The following is a 21,029-nucleotide window of genomic DNA, read 5'->3' as shown; positions in this document are numbered from 1 at the left end:
AACTATGTGAAAAAACTTATTTTCTTTTTCTAAAAGTTACGTACTGCAGCTTTAATGCCAGGCAGGTGGAATACACACACTGACGGCAGAAAAAAGTGGAAGCAACACATGATGTTATATTCTTGATTGATACACATTTATTGCCATTTCATGCCATTAGGAATCATTTTGTCACCTGTGAGAAGAAGCGGAGTTCACTTTATGACAGAGTACAAGGAACATGTCATGTAATTGTGCTTTTGGTGTTGGTGCAAAATAACTTAAAAAAAAAGAAAAACAGAGGGGGAAAAAAATGAAGGAAATCACCAAATACATCCCCCGTATAAAAACTGCAGGCAGAATTTACTGCGGCGTTTTGTTATCTGTGCAATTACACCTCACAGTTTCATGATAATGATGATTCCGAGGCACGCTTCGATGCTCCAAGATGTTTTTTTTTTTTTTTCCTTTTCGTTTTTACGCAGCAAGACGGAGAAAATGAGAGGTTGTGTGAAAAATCACACATCCAGAGTCAATTTAAAGTTGACAGCTGCAGAGAATTGGTGTGAAACATCCTGAGAATTGTTGTACCTGTACAGTATGCATGTAAAGAGCTGTGCTATAACAAATGGTGGGTGGCAGCTGAGTGAACAGTGCTGCCAGGGAAACAGACACTTTCAGCCCAGAGGAAGCTTTTGGAGCTCTTCTTTTCTTTTCTTTTTTATCTTTTTTGGTGTCGGAGCATTTTAGGTTGAACATCTGTCAACTTCCCCCAAAGTAACAATGAACTGAAACTTCAAAGCGCTGCGGATTCTGGTGTTGCAATCACTTTGTGTCAATTCATGTCTGTATATGCATAAATACCGAGATTTTTTTAAGTTCTGGTGTTTTACTTTATCAAAGCTGCTCCAATTGTTATCTTCAATCTTATAGTTATTCCCATAACAAGACATGGTGTAAGACAGGTCATTCTTTGTGCTGAACCCCCAATTATGTTTTTACGAAGCTCCTCGGGTCTCTTTGCGTATTTTATCATTTTTTACTGTCTAATCTGCCTTAGCAGCCCGCTGCAACACTGCTCGGCTTCCAAGCTCCAGGTTTTTGCTCAGTACTTATCATCCACATGTTCAACAGCTTTGAATATTATAGAAAGGTTCATTTATTTCAGAAACTTTATCACCATGTAGCATAATTGCACACAGATGGATGTTTGAAAGCCTCTATTTCTGTTAATTGTGACGACTTTCTGCTTTCAGTTAATGAAAACCTGATGCTTAAAATTAGAGTATTACACCAGACCATTTAAAAGAAATATTGGAAGGCAGAAATATAATGAAAAGTAAGTTTAATACCCCCTTAACGGTTTCTGCTTTTAGTCTTTCAAATGAGCCTCATTGCAATGCATTGTAATTGATCAAATATGACTGTATGTACCTGGAAAAATAAGTGCATTTTTTTTTTTTTTTGTTCTTGGCATGCTTGACTTCGATAATTAACTCCTGAAAATTGGGCCTCTGTCTCTTTAAGAAGCTCCTGCTCTTACTGAAACTCCGCCTTCAGGAAGTCAGCACAACACAGCTCCTCTATTAACCCTTTAACAATGTTTTTTTTTGGTTTTTTATTTTTTAACCAGCGTTGCACTGAGAAGTAGCTCATGTCATGAGGTGTTTGCTAATTTCAGCTGGCTAGTCTGAAGGAGCTGTTTGGGGGAGAGATGCTCTGTGAAGGGGAAGCTCAGACGTTGGAAACAGTGGCTCTGAGGAGGACCTTTGTCCTCGAAGGCGGGGCTAGGTCCACTCAGGTGTGTTGCACAGCTGAATGGTTGCCATGGGAGGTCAAAGGATTTCTCAAACATGCATAAAAGAATCATAGCAATTGTGTTTTTGATGAGGGACTAGCGTTATAACATGCTGTAAAGCTCAAAAACAGTCAATTTCACAAAATACTGCCCTTTTAATTCATATCCATTTCACAGCTTTCTGGACTTATCTGAAAAAGTTGCACACCATATCTAATTTTCCTACAACGTCACAATTATACACCGCTGTCTAGTCATTTATTGGGTAAAATTGACATGTAAGAGTTGGGTAATAATGTCACTAAAATGTGAAAAGGGATGCGAGTTACTTTGGAAGGTGCTGCAGATAAGGCAATAACAAAATGGCCGCCACCTGTGCAGAGAGAGAAAACAAGTGCAGTTAATCCTGGAAGTACTTCACCCAAGTGACGCACTGCCACCAGCTACCGTCGCTGCCCGCTTTCAACTTGCAGGGTTTTTCTTTTTTCTGTTTGTTTGTTTCTGCATCCGAGTGTTTACTCGGGGTGGGGGATGAGGAGGGGCTCAGCTCCATCTCTTCCATCCAAGGCCTCCAACTTACAAGACCTCCTTTTGTCAACACACAAAGGCAACTATGTCCTCCTTTGTGTCCTGCTTGTCACCCCGTCTTGCTCATGTTCCGCCCCGCTTCATCATTCCTCTCCAGTCCCACTGCTCTTCCTCCAGACTGTGATATACTCTCTGAGTGCGGCTCAGTGTGGCAGCGAGTGGGGAGCCTTTTCACCACCACCTGGCATTTATCTAACCCTCAGCTGGTCGTCGAGCAGGGAGGCTCTGATGCCGGCGGGCGGAGGGACTAGATGCCTGCTGGGTCTCCAAAGCAACTTTTTTTCCTTTTTTTTTTTTTTTCTCGCCTTGTGCTGCAGCTTCACATATAAAGACAGAAATAGCTGCTGCTGCTGCTGCTGGTGTGCATTTGATGTTGTGTGCATGTCTCAGATGTGCTGGCAGACACCAGCCGGTGTCTGTGAAAGCTGAGTGTTGAGGAGGCCATGACAGGGCTGTGAAAACGTCTTTAGGCCTTTACAAATTTCTCATCTCTTTGCCTTTTCGTTTCAACGTGTCAAACAAATTGTAATGCCAGACAAAATGGCAGCCTGGGACATACAGATCATGTGGTTTTCAGATCATGATATTATGTGAAATCGTAAGGGTCCTTAACCTAATAACTTGTTGTTCCGTCCTTGGCAAAAACAGCCAATATCAAATGTTTAGGAAAACTGGCACTCACTGTTTAACATCGCTGTGGCAGAATTGTGGTTTATTATTCTTTCCAGAATTGTTCTGAAAACACTGGATGGTTTTCTAGCATTAAAGTTGCAGTATGTAACTTTTATAAATAATATTTTTTTAATGTATAAATATTTGTTAAAACTGCCACTGTGTTGTGACAGTGTAATATAAGACAGATAATCATTTTAAAAAATAGAGCTCCTCTGCCTCCTCCCTGTTGTCCTACTTCCACCTGCAGAAATGAAACGCTCCCGGTCAGAGACAACCAATCAGTGTTAGGGGGAGGGTCTTAGCGCTGTCAATCAAGGTTGTGCACGCATTGGCCAATGTGCTAAAAGTGGAGAAACAGCATATCGTTACAGGAAAGTTGCTTATCCGCTGTCAACGGTGGCCATGCTAACTAGCATTAGCATTCATGGCAGACTCCAGTGTGGAGAACTAGCTGTAGCCTAGCAGAGATCATGAGGGTCAGTGATTGACAACGCTTCTGACAACCAATCAGATACACAGAGGTGTGTATCTCTGCAGATGACAATAAGACAACAGGAACAAATGAGCTCAAATTTTTCACAGATTGTCTGTCTCATATTGTACTGTCACCACTTATTGACGGCATTAACAAATATGGAAAGAAAACATTGAAATGTTTTCTCACAGTGCCGCTGTGAGGTCCTGTTTAAGGGAATGCCTCTCATTTGAAATTAAGTCCAACTTTAACTAGACCACACAAAAAATGTAAACATATTAAGGTTATCGTGGTAGAAAAATATCTCTTTTCCATTCCTTTTTCATCTGTGTGATTTCAAACTTCTATCATGTTCGAAATGAATAAAACAAAAATAAAAAGATCTTGTGGTAGCAAGCAGAAATCAAGGTTCCATACATTAACATCAGTGGGCCATGAAGCAATTATAACCTGTAACCTAAAACTATAACCACGTTTGACTTTTGATATAATGTTTCTGTTTTGTTGTTATAATTCCTGCATTAGTCAGACAGAGAAAAACGTGTAACAAGGCGCCTACCAAAGAATTCTTTGTCTTGTCTCGTCAATCCCCAAAATATTTTCAGAAGGCTCTGGAAGATCACTGAGGTGTTTTTGTGGGAAGTGTCAGGTGGGCTTCTGTGTTCTTCTTAGTCAGCAGATATTTTCGACTCTCAGAGTTGCCATTTCTGCTGAGTCTCTCTTTCTTTATATATAGATATATAGATATATAGATATAGCACTGAAACATAAACACTGACCTCCCCTAGTTGTGGCTTGTAAAATTAAAAACAATTTTCCCAAAAAAATTTGGTTAATTGAAGGAAGTTTTGTCCTTTGTAGTATTTAATTATTCTTTTTTACAGTTAGCCAGGTTTGTACAGATAGCTTTTCCCCTGTTAATAAGATAAATCCCCTCATAAAAAGACAACTTTTTGTGTTTGCACAGGCTCTCTCTAACGTTGCATTTTGTGGAAAATCTCTAAAGGGACAAATACTTTTCTTCTTGTACAAATAAAGGAGCTTGTACCTGCTAAAGTCTGAATGAAATGTACCGTGACACCTCCATCGCACGATTGGCTCTCACACTGAAGCCTAGGACATGAAAGCTTTTATTCTCTTCAAAAACACCAATATTATCATTTTGTTGGATGCACCAAAGTGACGGAGAAAAAAAACCAAACAAACTCCGAAAGCTTCCCAGAAGAAGCCTAGAAATGGACTAATGTTCATTTTATGCCTCTCCATCATCCACCTGTCTTAATGGAGGTCCTGTATGTCCTGAAAGCTGCTGCCAAACCAAAAGCCTGCTGGAGAGTACGGGGAATTTATGATTATTTTCACCTCCAACAAACATTTGCTTTGGGGCTGGTGGATGGGTAGAAAAGCTGCAGAGTGTAGTGATTTATCAGCAAAACTTCAATCTTCGATGTGGCCCAAACCACAGGAGTAGATAAGCTACTCTGTGAAAAGCGGAAATCTGATTTTTGTTTTTATTATTATTAAATTTGCTTGTTTTTATTGCCTGACTCTTACAGATAAGCCTGGTCTTATAAATAATAGCCATCAATCCGGCCCTGCAATGAGTTCATGAAGTCATAAAACACAGTTCTGGGGGTGTCTGCGTACCTCTGAGGGGCAGACATAATTTTACAAAAAACAGATTTGAATGCATGTCATTCAAAGGATTTTTGAGACGCTCGGTTTTAACTAAAATGCATTTGTGAATGTGCAGTTGCTTTTTACAGCCTTCTTTTTTCACGCATTGAGACAAAGTCGTCTGCTTTCTTTTTGCTCTGAGCAGACACAGATGTAGAGCAAAACTCAATCCACGTTCATGAAATCCACCAGGCCTCGGCTTCTGCACCGTTTCCTTCTGCCAACGAAAAAAAAAAACCGAGTCGCATTTCACGGTTTCAAGGAAACGGATGCACCCGTGCCCGCTTTGCAAAGTTGCTTTCCCCCCTCTCCTTAGGTAGAAGGATGTCCCTCCCGCCTGATCCTTTGTTTTTCCACATTTCATGTTTCAATTCGCTGTAAATGTCAAACCGCATCGCGGAGGCAAAAATGTGTTCCTGCTTACCGAGACCTTTGTGGGAGTCCCTCAGAGCCAGCAGAGGGCAGCTGAACGCAAACAGTTTGAGATTCCTCTGCCCGACATGAAGTCACGGTGAGTCGCTCTGCACGACACCAACATGTGCTTTGCGTCAATGCATTTGGTGCTTGGCATTTAGTCTTATTAATACATGCACTTGCAGAGTTCTATAAATAAATCACAAGTTTTGTTTTAAGGAGCGTATTTAGTGTTAATATAAGCTACTAATCTTTTTGTGTGTGTATATATAATTGAGTTGATGTTGAAATCAAGACAGAATCCCAACATTTTTTTGGTATATCAGTCCTCTATCGTGACACTTTTGACTGCCCTTCCTCTTACGTATACAGAGCAGCAGCAAAATTAAATCTCAAAATTGTTTTTTTGGCTTATGGTTTCGATGCGTCGTTCCATATCAGTGGCCCCCATTTGCCCACTCTTTTCAAAACTTCATGTTTTTTCTACAAGGCGTCAGCTGATGGCTTTACTTTGTAGCTTACGTTCCTCCTTCAAAATAAAAGCTGTACTCAAACATTTTATTTAGGTTTTTGTGTTTCTACCTAAATTACTTGAATTTTAATTAAAGATTGTTGCTTAATTTGCGCAACTAACTCACGAGACAAAAATAGCTAAATTTAAATGGCGGATGGTCCGTAGGGGGCGCCCCTTACTGACGTGAAGGGGTGGAAAACGAGTCTAAAGATTATTTGAAATATCGCGTTAACTTGCTTTGCTTAATAGTGTGTGCCTAAATGTAACCTGAATTATTTGCATAACATTTCAACAGACAGACCAATCATGTGTTGTTACTTGGGGGAATAAATATTTATCCAATCAACTTAGCTAAATTTAATGTATTTGTGGCGCTCGGAAACTCGCCTCTGCCTTTAAGATGCCGAGAAGTTTTGAGTTGCTATAGTGATAAAGCTCATAATGGCGACGACGGCAGCCGAAGCTTAGACTGAATTCTCCACTTTGAATGACAATACAGAAGATTTTACAGATGTTTTGCAGAGGTAAGCTACACCCTCTGTTGCTCAGCGTGTTTTATTAATTCTTAACGTCCATATTGCTCTGTTTTCTTTTTTGTTTATCAGCCACTAACATTTTGTTTTTGTTGTGGTTTATTTGATGGGACTCTGGTTAGCATAATGCTAATGCTGCTTTGGATAAATGTTACTACAATTTCTTTTTTGAAAATGTTAATAATGACGCTTCTATTTCCTTTGTGGAGTTGCTGCTAATATAATGGTAATGTTTGGTTAACGTTATGATATTTGCTAATGTGGTGTACAAAAAGGAGCTGAAGTCATGTTTGCTGACAGATCTATGAATATTCATATAAGATTTTGCTGAACCCCTGATCGTCAGGTTAATCCAGGGAGTTTGCTTGGTGTTGTGATTCTAGCAGAGCCTGGTCAAGTCCCTCTAATTTCTGGGTAATTTTATATGATAATGTTTTCCTGTGCCGGTGTTTTATTTCTATTGAGTAGGAAAGTCCTTTGCTGTCTGGTGTCATTTGTTGATTCTCTTCTGTTGTAATCAAATTTAGCCTGTTCAGAGTTGAACTTGTAGGCAGTACATTAGTTTGGTGTTTTTTTACAGTTCTGATTGGATTAACTGTTGACAGTTAATACAATCTGCATTAAATCTGTGTTTTAATGATTAAATTGTGTGTATTTAGCAAGGTACTGAACAGACCTTTTAATTGTAGCTAATCTAACCTTTCATGTTATATTGCTATGCGAAGAATGTTATATTGTTATGGAGTTGTATGTAAATATCTCTTTGGAGGCTGGTCGAAAAAATCTCAGCGGAGAAGATGTGCCAATAGGCTTTCTTTCCTAATCCAAAATAAGGGTTTTAATGAACGCTGTGTTTGGGTGTGTGTGTGAAGAATAAAAAAACAGCAGTCAAGTTTGATACTTGAGTGACCTATTGCTGTTGCTTCATTGTGAAAGGACAGGATGTCACATTGTAACATTTTTCTCAGGACAGCTCGTGAGAAAAGTTGGTAACGAGCGCGAGATTTCTCTCGCTGTGTCGGAGTGACGCAGTTTAAAATAAATAAATAAATAATGTTGTACTTCACGTTGCTTGTTTAACATAGTGAAGAGCTTTAGATGTGAAAAAGTTTTGAAGATTGACTTCCAGTCGTTTGTAACTAAACTCCAAGAATAGACTCCTCCTCCTCCCTTCTTGAGTTGTCCTGGGAAACACTAACAACTGCTGGAAAGCCGTCCCTGTTCGTCAAGGAGGACACACACGGGGAGGAAAAGTTACACTGTGGTTCTTCTAATTCCTGTTGCTAACCCAGGACGTTTCTGTCCCAGCTCCGAACTGACTGCGGGGGCCTGTATTGGGAGGATTATTATGCGTTTAAAGGCTGCACCCTCTTCACACTGACTGAGCTTCAGCTGCCTGAGGTAAGAGAGAGCAGAAAGTTTCCCAGCTTAGCTCGGTGTGTTGAACGTGATAGGAATGGAGCCCGGTTTGCTTGCGCTTTTGTTTGTTTCGCCGGTGTTTTTACGCTGGGAGAAAAAGTTGGTGAATGGCCGCGGCGGCGCTGGGCTTTAACTTGTTGCTCGGTAGCCATGACATCCCCGGCGCTCACACCGAGCCCGCTCTGCTCGGCTTGGTTCTGCTGCGGCCTGTGAGGGGACTTCTCACGTTTCTGTGAGCTTAAAGACGTCGCCTTTATAAGTCTGAAACAACACTACGCAAATAAGGGTTAAAACTAGTATCTTCTCATATTGTACGCTATGTTAATAATAATTGAATCAAGCTAACTGTGCGAGGAATCGCTCTGTCTAAAGGGATTAAACACATTTTTGTACACGTTTCTGTGAGCTTAACTATGGATGGATATAATGATGCACATGAGAACTACCCAGCCTCTACGGTTTACTATGGAGTAATTGGAATAACCTTTTATGGTAAAACTTTTATTAGATGAAACACACTAAGATAATCATAGTGTAATGATAGGAAGCGGGCATACTGTGGCTTGTGGGATATTTTCATGATACAATCACAAACTTCTGTTTATTTGATTAGGACATCAAATACAGATGAGTCAGGTCTGAACTTTGACTAGACCATTCTGGTTTATAAATAGTTAAACAAAAATCTAATTGTAGCATTAGGTTTGAGTTTAGGATCTTGTACCCTGTTAGAAGGTGGACCTCCACCTCATTCTTAAGTCTTACTAAGGTGTTTTATACACCTACTCATCCATTTCCCTGTTGCTGCAAAAAAAGAAAAGAAAAACATCCCCACAGCATGATGCTGTCTCTACTGTGTTCCAGTACAGTATTCTTTGATTTCTTCTGTCCAGTCTTCCATAAAGGTCACGTTTGCTGAGTTCGTAATTAATAATGGTTCTGTTAATATAATATACAGGGCTTTGTAAAGCTGCTCGAAATCCTTAAAGGTGCTTGAATTTCAGTTGGGTGTTTTCAAGATTTCAAGTCTTTGATTTCTGTATAAAGTACTTGATATTCAAGCCACACTGTGTTGTAATAAAGTGAAATCTGACATTTAGTAAAATACCTCAATTTGGAAACTGTTTACAGTTGAAACCAGATGTTTTCATACACCTGATAAAAAGACATTTGTAGTCTTAGTTGATTTGTGACTTAACATTTCTTGTTTTAGACCAGTTAGAATTTCGAAAACTATTTCTATTTGCCAAATGCCAGAAAGACTTGGTAAGAACATTTTTGATTTTGTTTTTGAATATTTATTATTCCTAATTGCTCAATGACTTATTTTTATATGCAGTTGAAATAAAAGTTGACGAAAAGTTATCAAAATTGGTGATTTATTTTGTTTGTCAAGTAAGTGTTTTTGTTGTCAGACCAGTTAGGTGTGTAGGATGTGACATTTTGTGACAAGAGACATTTTGAAAACGTAAAATTTTGCTAGGTTTTAGTCTACTTTGTCCCTGCTACTGAATTTAGAATACTACAAGACATTATTAACAGTGAGAAATGATATATAATCATGAATTGAAACTTCTTCTTTTTTTTTTTTTTTTAGTTAATTTCTATGTTTTTTTTCTCCAAAGTGTGGGAAAAGTATCAAAACGTACCTTAAAAATGCTTAAATTTTGCTGTGGGAAAACTGGACAAATCCTGAATATCCTGTCTGAGCTGTGAGTCACCACTGCTCTGACAGTTGAAGATGCTGTTTGTTCACTAATGTTAATCACGCCTCAAATTAGAAACCCTTGTTAGACTTTTATTTGCAAAAACAAAACAAAAAAAGTAGCATTTCATATCAAGTTTACACTTCTCCACCTCCTTGTGTTGATCCATCACATAAAATCCAAATAGGAATATGTTGACGATAGTTATTCTAGTGGCTCCAGGGGCATCTGAAGGTTTCCAAAGCCCCTCTGCAAGCAGGGACTTCACTTGGATCTAATTCATGCTCATGAGCTGCTCTGCACACATGTGGAAGGGGAAAACAGAACCCCCCCTGATTCATTTACACCCGCTTGACCTCAACCACTTAAACACGTTCAAAGGGACCGGGGACATTAACATGGCCGGCCTCCGGTTCCCCTTGAGTTTGCCCTGAAGTTTGCGGCGCAAGCCTCATCTTCCTCACCCTCCACGGTGACTTGGCTTGGACTTTGTCCCACTCTGCCTGAGCCAGAGTGCAAACCACTGCTGTGAGGCCCATCTGCTGCCTTCTCAAGAAGAGACTGAAAGATCCCTCGCTGACCTGATCCGCACTGATGCTAAAATTCCTTTTATGTGATTATGAGCCTAGTTTTTATTGCTACATTGAAAGGAGGAAAAAACCCTTGTATTTTAGGTTGCTTTTTAAACATTTATTTTTTATTTTTGCAGAAACTGGCAAGACATTTCATGCAACAATACTAGCTTATGAATCTGAACCTATATCCGTGATTGTAGGTGAGCTATTTACGGACCTCATACTAATATAAGTTCTCACAAGGATACATTTTAGAGCAGGGGTCTCAAACTCAATTTCCCTGGGGGCCGATGGAGGTAGAGTCTGGGTGAGGCTGGGCCGCATCGGGTTTTCCACAAGAAAAGCTCTTACAAAAACATTCCAATGTTAGCAAATGACTTTATTTTTATTTTTTAAACACAAAATAAGATGAAAAAATAAATAAATTAACAATTCATAAGAAAAAAAAATAATCAGTAATAAATAAATAAAATATAATAATAACACAGCAGCTATAGAAGACTAGATAAATGTAATTATAATATTTCAGATTCAAATGGCTGTATTAACCTTTAACCTTTAACTTTCTGAACATGAATGGAACATTGAACATAAACTGTTATGAATATAACAGTTTATAAACTGTTTATAAACAGCGCTTCCTCTCGCATAGCCGAGCCACATTTGGCTTAAGGGAGGACGCAGTTGAGACCCTAAGTAGAGCTTGAAGATGCTCGTCAGTAAGTCTGGACCTGTACTTGGACTTATTGGAGTTCAAGGTAGAGAAGAGCTTTTCGCACAAGTATGTGCTCCCAAAAAGACACATGGTCCGCTTGAACATTCGGGTAAGCTCAGGGAAGCTGGGTGGCAATTCTCTCAAAAATTGCCCAAGCTTGTCTGCTTTTCCACTCACCTCCCTGAACTTGGCTTTGAGTTCAGAGAGGCACTGCGGGTCAATGAGCTCCATTTGAAGCACTGTGATTGGTAAGTTAGTTCAGCTCCGCACACAACACTGAAAAGTGCCAATCATATCAAACTCGCGGGCAGTGTTGGTATAGTTACTTTGAAAAAGTAACTTTAATCGGACTACTGATTACTCCTTGAAAAAGTAACTTAGTTAGATTACTGACTACTTGATTTGGAAAGTAACTAAGTTACACTAAAAGTAATTTTTTAGTTACTTTCAGCAGGTGCTAACAACAACGCTCCGCCTCCTGTGAAAATCACATTGAGCTTTGCCAATACTTTTTTGTAAGTTATTTTATAATGGTAACATCAACAATGTGTCTCCACTGATAAGGTTGAACTGAAGAGGAGATTGTAGAAAAATAAAAAACGTGAGTAGTTTGTGTGGTCCACTGTTGTCTGGAAAACTCTAAGAAGGATTTTAAAGCCCCCCCTTACCTCCCCCCCCGGCCTCCAGGTTCTGCGTTACGGCCCTGCATTTGGTGTCACTGCGCACAGAGCTCCTCCTGCAGCTCACAGCTCAGATGGCTGCACAGATTTGCGACACTTATCTTAGTATTAATAATTAGAATTAAGTTGCCATTATAATTATTGGAAACTACGGACACGTTCATTCGTGGCTGTTTTCACGTTTATTGCGCTGTTTAAATTAGTCTCGATGTTTGCAGTTTTCTGGAGCGCAACGCGAAGCTCGACGTCATTCAGAGGTAATACAGTAACTTGCCATTAACAAAGACACAGCGGGACGGATCATCTGAGAAATGATGAACAGGGAGAGACTGAGTAAAACTACCTTAATGGCGAACAAATTCTGGGATTTAGCTATTATGAGTCTCTGCTTATTTCCAAACCCAAATGAGCAACTTCACGTTCAAAAACGAGCCCAAAAAGGCGCAACCCGCCGCTCATTAAATCGGCAAGCAACTTTAAAAAATGAAGCCCAAAGTCGCTTATAATAATCGGACTTGTCAGCAGAATCTCAAACTAGTTCCAGTTTTTCCACCAACAAAATGCGCATCTCCCTCCATTGTTTACATTTCTGTCGCATAGAGACGTCGGTCACTCGACAAGACGCGTAGAGGAAATACGATTAAATTACAAAAGAAGATAGTAACGCAGTAACGCAAAAATGATTTTGATAAGTAACTGTAGTCTGACTACTGGATTTGAAATAGCAACGCGTTAGATTACTGGTTACTGAAAAAAGTGGTCCGACGTCAGTAACACGTTACAAATTAACGCGTTACTGACATCACTGCTCGCGGGCCACACTAACATTAAACTTTCATATTAAGGTGGGGGCCACAAACTATCGTCCCGAGGGCCGCAGTTGGCCCGCGGGCCGCGAGTCTGAGACCCCTGTTTTAGAGGGATGTAATAGAGCTATGACTTCATCCGGAAATGTCTTACAACATCGGTGTGTCACATTCATGGCATAATTTTACTTCTTCTGATGGCTAAGTTTTTACCTGACTTTGTCAGAGGAAAGTCAGTTTGTTCGTGTGTGTGTGCGTGTATTCCAGTCTGGTGGAGACTCCTTAAAGATGCGTGGGTTTTTGCTATCCTGGTCTTAAGGACTGAAGCAGCTAAGGGGTCAGGGATGTTCAGAGTACCGTATATTATTGTAGCTTCATTTGATAGAATGATATAAAATAGCACATCATTAAGAAGGGGAAGAAGATCAATGATACATTGGATTTATTATTACAATGTTTTATTTTACAATTAACATAGAATACTACTAAATAAAATCCAGTGACCTTCAGAGGTCAGAAGAAGGTAAATGTAGCAATTATTGTGTAGTTTATCATTTATTGAGATACATTTTTTATTTTCTCTACCGGTTGTTCAATGAGATCAATAAATATTACAAAATTAGAAAATATGATTAAATGCACTTTCGGTGTGCAGTTAAGTGATTTAAATCAAACTTCTTTATGTGACTGGTGTCCAAAAGAAGCCTTTAAGAAATGGGAATGCAGGTTTTTCCTCAGTTCATTATAAGCCTGGCTGGCCACCAGGCTAAACATTGATTGTTTATTTATTTTTTGTGGGGTTTTTTTAAGACTTGTATAGTTTGTGTTTAGGTATTGTTAATAATATCTTCCAACAAAACATAATTACCTTGTGATATTTTCTGTCCAAATTTAGCTACGTTTCCAATAAAACCGAGTTGAGGTGGAAGTACTGAGTCCATTTTGACTGGGTGGGCTGCTCATTAATCAACAGACAACAGTTTTTTTATTTATCAATTTTTTATTTATTTTTTTATCACAACATCCACTGATATTATCACACATTTCATGCTTTCCTTATGTTTTATAGTCCTACTCAGGGTATACAACAATATTCGCTTTGGACCTCCTTAAAAAAACAAAAACAAAACTGTAGTTAAACTATGAAGCACAACAGCAGCAAACATGTGAAAGAAAGACGCTGTGAAACCAATTGTAGACCATTGAACTCTTTGGTCTACAATTCACAGTGTGTGGTAGGAAACAAACGCCGCGCTTCAACCTGAACACTTTATCCTCAGCATGAAACATGGCGGTGGAAGCATCAGGGCTTGGGGATGCCTTTATTCAGCAGGTGCAGGGGAGCTGGTCAGAGTTGATTGGAAGATAAGTGGAGCAAAAGAAACAGCTGGAAGAAAACCAGCTAGAGCTACTGAAAAAAGTTTTAAAATGGTTCAAAGTCTACATCCAATATGTCTGAACCTGAGCTGTTTAATGCAAAAGGATGGATAAAATTTCATCTCTAGATGGAGACTTGAGACTTGCAGTTGAATTTGCAGTAAAAGGTGTCTTTACATCAGCTTGTGTTAATGGTACATCACATAAAATTCCAACAGAGTCCACAGAAGTTTGTGTTTGCAGATTTACAAAAATAAAAAGGTCAAGGTGTTACATTCACACCTTTTGCAAAGCGCTGTACGTATGGAGAACAAAGGATCAAACTTAAAAGCAAAACCTCTTTCTTGTGGGATTCTTCTTCAGTCTTTAAGATGTATAAAGTTTTAAATCTCTCATCTAAAAATAAGATGTCGCTGCCTCCTGTAATTTTAGCTGGTGCCTTTAACCATTACCATTGTGTCAGTGAGTGGGTGCAGCACAATGGGTTTTGGTCCGACGTTCTGACACAGTGGTGTCTTCGCTGCATCTGAGTGGCTCAGCTCGCTTTCCGTTTAACCAAATGCATATTAGCCCGATCTTTACGTCCCTCCCAGCAGAAACCCTGGCTCACCCATGAGGCCAAACCCCCCCAAAAGAGAGAAATATGTATTTATCTCTGGCACTAAACACAAAATGAAAGAGGAGATGGCCTCCCATTTTAAGGACTGTAAATTTCCATGAGGATTCTGCTGGCTCCAAGCTGAACCCAGTCAATTTCTCATGTTGACAAACCCCCTAATTTAATGATGATGGAGGATGCGCGGCGTGTCGGCCTTATAATTACACTGTATTTACCATAGGATGGAAGCTTCCAGGTACTCATTCATCAACGGGTTCTGTCTCACGGCTCGCCTTCTCTGTTTGCCGGGGTGGGTGACGGCTCAATTCCCCGCTGATGTTCACAATAAAGCCTTGACTTAGTTTTGTTAGGACTGGTATTGCCGGAATCCTCTCGGCCCCGTCAAACAACAGCCGAGCGTATTGTTTGTGAAACAGCGACCGCCGCCGCCGGAGCTCAAGCGGCGTTTTTCTATCCTCCTGGAAATTGTCGTGTTGGCTTTTCTTTTGCTTGTGGTGATTTTTCCAGGCTTTCCACTAAGATTGACATTTTTCTTCTTCTTCTTCTTTTTTTTCGGATCCCTGACGTATTTGTAGCTCGCTGACATTGACGTATGCATGGAAATTAGGCAAAGGATGATTCTTGCTGTCAAAGCTTTAAGACGTTATGGTTTCAAAAATACTTCACGTTTTCCATCATATCATCTTTATGGCTTAAAGTCGTCTTAAAGAGATACCAGAGAAAGTGCTGGGCATGACCGGACTTTTCTCCAACCTTAGGGAGTGTAAAGTACCGGTGCTTCAAGAAATGCACATTTGACCAGTTAGAAAAGTTTTCATTTGCATAAAACACAGATGATAATGTGGAACTAGTGGAGTTCACTCTTATAAATAAAAAGGACATAACTCAGACTACAAACAGCTAATCTGTTACTGTAAGAAGGAGACTGCAGGCTAGCAGATTTTACTGCCATAAATGCCCACAACAGCGTTATTAATTAATAGCTTTAATGCATACAAAAAGTTTTGTTGACATTGTGATGAAAGAATGGAAGAAAAAAAAAAGGTTTATTGTTATCCATATCGCCATCGCAACATTCAACAATAGTTTCTCATTTACACGTAAGGCCGATATTGTGCAACGTTACTCCTGTTGTTCTCCTTTCTGCCTCAAGCTAAACTGTTAAACCTCCGCTAAGAGCGTAAGCTGTACAATTTGTAGAAACTTAAATGTTTAACCATCCCAATGTGTGCAATGCTGATGTTGCAAAGGCCTCATGAGTCATGTTCAGGTTGTGATGAAGTCTCTCAGCAGTATCTACACCAGATAGTAGCGCCCAAGATGCTAAAGGTCACACATGGACAAGGAGGAGCGGAGGGAGGAGGCTGTGTTTTTATCTGAACCAATACTGTCATCACCACATTTACTAAGGATATCCCTATTGTATGATTGTGTAGCCCTAATCACTAGGGTTTCCTCCAGGTGGATTTGTACAAATCCTATTTAATGTAATTATTGTAGCTTTTACACAATATAAATACAAACTCCAAACATTAGAAAAGGGGTGAAGATTTTATTTTTATGGGCTAACATGCTTAAAACTCACTTGTTCACTTTTTTTTCCTTTTTTTTTTTTTTTTTTTTAACATGAACTACTGTACTTGTGCTATGCTATCATTTTTGACTTCTCTGACCCAGTAGAATCTCTTTAGTGTTTCAACAAAGTTTAAGAATATATTTCACCCCGTCTGCTTTATTTGTTCGAGCTCAAAACCATTTTGGTTACAAGCTAGTAGAGGAAAAAAAGCTTTTGTTTCAAAAGACAACAATTTTTTTATTATTTTTTTTAACTTTTATTTACAGAAACCACTTTCTTTTCTACAAGTGGAAAAATTAGACTGGATGTGGCTCAGCAGAGGATTTTTTACCCAAGTCTCTTTAAATAAGCTATTTACTTTGAGCTTCATTTTTTTTTCCCCGATTCTGCGCTCGCGAAAAGTCACGTAAGACTCTTGTACGATTTACCATTCCTCATTAGAGATATCTTTACAAGCAGGTGGAGCCACATTCCCAGCACAGCAGTTTTTATCTGGATTTAGTGGCCGTTTTATTTCCTATCGTTCTGGTTATAAACGCAGGATTTAATCAGCCAACTCTGGGAAATGACTTCCTTGTATGTCAACCTATTAACCTGCAATCATAATGAGCTACGATTGTGTCATTTTGAGTTTATCTGTTCTTAAACAACACAAGCAACAGAATGCAGAAAAGGAAATAGCTTTTTGTGTGTGATTTGGCTGGATCAAGATGGAGTCTGCAGATGTAGAAGAAGCTAGCTAAGCCTGTTTTGCATAGTTTCCAACAAACTGACATGTAGCAATTCCAGCTAAATAACTCTCTTCTGAATTACTAGAGAAATATATTTGGAATATTTTCACTGCCTCACTTGTCATCAAATAGATACTATCTCACTCTGGCGTCAGAAAGCAGACTCAGTCGGAGAAAATAAAAATAAACAGCGGTAGTTTATCTTGCCGTGTATGGAAGACGCTATTTTCTTTACTGCTGCCTTGTGGTTAGTTTATCTACAATTGTTCTGCTATTAATTAAAGTCATAAAAATGCTCATAAGGGCCTTAGTGACACAAATAAATTGACAGACAAGGCAGCTATTAATCAGCATCTTTGGTATTTATGGATGCAATATCGGGTTGGTGTCTGATCTAATAGTGGGAAAGAAATCCACAAATAAACATGACTGCTGCACAAGAGGAGTAAACAATTCCACTATGTAAAGAAATCATCTGAGAAAATCTTTTGAAAAATGTTTTGCTTTAAAAGTAACACATTAACAGTTGGAGATTTATTGAATTTCCCTTTAATTTTTTAAAATTGTTTTTTAAGTGGTGCACCATTTTGTTCAGTTCCTTCCAATCAGTTTTAAATCTGCAATTCAATCTGAATACTGATTATTAAGAGAAGATAAAGTTTCTTTAATAGGTCCACAATAATTTTACATTTTAATTTGACTTGCATGGATTTTTTTTGCTGAGATGACCAAGGAAAAGTGTATATATTTTTTCAAAAAAGAAGAAAAAACTTGAAAGTGACAATGTAGAGCTGATATCATGTATCAATTGTGGAAAAATTCAGTGCACTCTTAAATTAGAAGGCAGAGTGAAGGAAGATTTACATGACCCATGATGCAACACCTCTAAAAATGTAGTTGCTCCTTTGCTCCAGGCAGAGACCTGACCTGTGGCCCGTAAGCCCCGCCCCTTCCCTCTGACATCAGAGCTTTGATGAGCCTCCTGTCTGCGTTAGCGCAAAGCCATATTTAGCTCAGTGGAATCATTGTGGCGAGAGCTTGCATGTCTGCCGAGGATACCTGCCCAGCATAAACACACCTGTTCTCTGATGGGCTTAAAATGAGTTTCACGTGCACCTGAAGGAGCCTGCTCACAGTCAACCTCGTCACCCAGGCTGTTGGTAAGGTCTCTTATCGACGCCCAGTCTCACTGAGGCGAACACGCTTTAAACCGTGAAAGTTGTAGGCCATGATGTCAGCCTCGCTTCTCGGGAAAGTTGCAGATTGCCTTGATTTTGTTTTGATGCTTATCCTTAAGGTGCGGTTTTCACCATCACCTAGCAACGTCTGTGTGAGTCATTACACGCATGATTTTATTTTTAACTTTTGGCCTCTCCTTATGAAAAGTAGCATGTTAGAAGGTACATGCTTTTTTGATAGCCATTTCCTTTTTTTTATACATTTAAAAAAAAAAAAATTCATCCTCTCTTGTTGTGCATAAAACAATATGCTTTAGAAGAGCTGCAATATGAAACCAGGTGGGAAAATCCAGGTCCCAAAACAAACCGCTTTGGTTTTAGTTTCAAATGACACCGAGCTCATGTTGTTTTCTTGCAGGATTAAAGAGGGCTATCTGTCATGGGGCTGTTTGGAATTGTTGTGGAATTGACCCGAAAGAGGTCAAGAGTTTATCCTGGGGTAAACATGCATATTTCAAGGCAGCTCAGAGCGTCTGATTGACCAAGCATGCCTCTTCTTTTGGCTGCTGCACACTTCTTCTCTATGTCTATTCCTTTAGCCTTGCATAGTTGCTTTCTTTTAATAAATCTACATTCTGTCTGTATTGCAGTTTCCCTTGTGCACTTCATCCCCACATTATCTTCTTCATGTCTCTGTGTTATAGAAGTTCATTTGGGAGGGTTAGTATGAGCAGTGACTGACCTTAAAATGTTGCTTTCATCATGTTGAGCACCCGGTGTTCCATCAGAGATTGAACTTTCTTTTAGTTTTACGTACCATCTGATGCAGTGTGGTGTTCTATGATTGCTAAGCTACTCCTTTAAAGGTTGGTGGGGAGGAAGGGGAGGAGGTGATTGCATAAAAACTGGGGCAGAGAGTTGATCAAGGACCAAGCCCCGATTACAGGCTGGCCCCCTGGTGTGCCTCACAGAAAGATAATGCTATCTAGGCCCACAGGTATTTGGTTTCAGCAGAGAGGGTAATAACTGTCACCAAACACTGAAGAGACCTTTCATCCCTGGGACTTGTGTTGTCAGCCAGCGTTTGTGTGCAGTCTCTGCACAGAGGCCGCTTTTGTGTGCCGGGCCGGGGTCGTGTCACTGCCACGGCCTCGTATCTGTCTGGAGAGACAATGGGCAGGTTTGATTAAATCAAACATCCGTGACTATCTCAATGGTGGTCAACACGGCGCGGCCACGTTACCGCTGTTGGTGTTGCCGAGGAAGTGACGCGGTTCTTTAGCTCAGTGCCCTGGAGGAGCCGAACAGATAGCGAAGCAAGGCCTCAATACAAAACAGGTGCACTTTGGGCTCTGGTTCCCTTCTTTCTCTGCTTTTTGAGTCCAAACAGTTGGACAAAAGAAAATAAGTTTTAATAATACAACGAAGATAGAAATTAATCAAAGTGTACATACTCTACATAATGTATATTACCTGATTAATCTCATTTAAATACTAAGCAACTTTAATGCTTTATTAGTAGTTTATAGTGTGCAGCACAGTTTGGTAAAAACTCTCTATTTCAACACCTTCTGCTTAACCTGTGTTGAAGTCATTTCCAGTTTCAACCACTGGGCCTCGTGTGGCCCTTAAGGGATCTCAGGCTCAAGAGAAAGCCCTAAAAATGAATGGGATATTAAGGCTCACAAAGATAATTGATTTTAAACAGAGTACAATGAATAAAATGCAACAGTGAGGAGTGCCAAACAGAACTAGGACTCAACCATTAAAATGGAATTAGAACAAAACTTATTTTCCAGTTGTTCTCACACATATTTGTTTGTCGCAAAAGGTTAAAACTTTAGAGGAAATCGACCCATATAATCACAACAAGTTTTGTTTTGCTGAGGAAGATTCATTTGGAGGCGTTTAATAAAATCAAATAAAGTTACATATTATCACAAATTAACAGGCTTTATCACCTGCTGTTCAGAGTGAATCATTTCGGAAGACAGACAGACGGAGCACATCTTTGTTGCTTTGTATTTAACCCCTTTTTCATTTTTCATTTTTTTCAAAGAAGCTTAGTGTTACTTCAATAGTGAAAAACAGCATATTAAATGGGGCTATGTTAGTTTTTGTTGTCCCTCTCAGCGGCGCTAATAGCTGCTCTCACACAGCTCTGAGCAAATATGTAATTGTTGTATGGATTATATCTATAAACACCCTTCATAAATTTTATTACATGTAGTTATTGTGATCATTCTGATTTTTTTATGAGCCTGTTCGGTTTTTCTGAGCCCTACATGCAGTGTGTGATCTGTGTGGACAGAGCACTTTCATTTGAATATTGGCAATCAGTGTGTGTACGGTATTACTAATATTTGCTTAAAACTTGAATTGTAAATTGTTTTCTTAAGAATCTGTTACTAATAGTTTTTAGCAACTTTTTTATTGAGTTGACTGAACAATCACTGCTGTTACCAGCTGCCTACACAAATCATATTTACAGTTTATTATGAAATGGATTTTAGGAATAACTATTATCCTCAACAACAATTAGTCTCTAGAAGAGGAAAAAGGATGGTCTGTTTTAACTTATGACTTGCTGAATTGTTTAGATTCTCTCCATTAAGTACAACTATGCAGTTAGAGATTACCCTGGGCATGGCCCCAGTGTGCACTGTTTGACATTGAGCTCATGCGCTAATTTCAACCTTCTCTGCTTTCTTTACAAGATACAAGCAAGGTATCCTGGCCTCGCTGTGGCACTCTTGAAGGCTTTAGTTTCAAAGATAATGTATTCATTCTGGCAATGACCAGCCGGCCTACAGCGCATTCTTCCTGACTGATGCGAGCGTCTAGTGTTTTAGAAGCCTTGCGCGATGACTCAGACAGCATTCATGTCTGGAATGAAACTCTTGTTTGGGCTCAGATGGCAAACAGCATGGATCCACTTAGCCTTAAAACCGGCTACTTTCTCGCCGGATTTCGTTTTGACATCAATTTGTACAA

At 39.5% G+C, this 21,029-nt stretch overlaps 2 protein-coding genes across 11 annotated transcripts in view; one reads left to right on the top strand and one right to left on the bottom strand.

Moving 5' to 3' along the window:
• sv2ba (synaptic vesicle glycoprotein 2Ba) overlaps positions 1-5,732 on the bottom strand; it is a 45,413-nt gene extending 39,681 nt beyond the window's left edge. Inside the window, exon 1 of the mRNA XM_044098616.1 lies at positions 5,617-5,732. The gene's annotated coding sequence lies outside the window, so the exon portion shown is untranslated. The remainder of the gene's footprint in view (positions 1-5,616) is intronic.
• Positions 5,591-21,029, top strand: part of LOC122820862 (A-kinase anchor protein 13) — a 135,266-nt gene continuing 119,827 nt past the window's right edge. For 3 of the 10 annotated variants that reach the window (XM_044098518.1, XM_044098526.1, XM_044098513.1), the window contains exon 1: positions 6,474-6,644. In XM_044098518.1, the coding sequence (XP_043954453.1) occupies positions 6,608-6,644 (37 nt within the window). In that variant the 5' untranslated portion in view covers positions 6,474-6,607. Of the gene's footprint in view, positions 5,704-6,473; positions 6,645-7,961; positions 8,055-21,029 lie in introns of those variants that run through there. The other 7 variants (XM_044098542.1, XM_044098550.1, XM_044098571.1 and 4 more) reach the window with 5 other exon arrangements.

Source organism: Gambusia affinis, linkage group LG02, assembly GCF_019740435.1.
Source record: "Gambusia affinis linkage group LG02, SWU_Gaff_1.0, whole genome shotgun sequence".
Lineage (NCBI taxonomy): Eukaryota > Metazoa > Chordata > Actinopteri > Cyprinodontiformes > Poeciliidae > Gambusia > Gambusia affinis.
The sequence above is the reverse complement of the archived record's forward strand: the minus strand, read 5'-3'. Positions and strand labels throughout refer to the sequence as shown.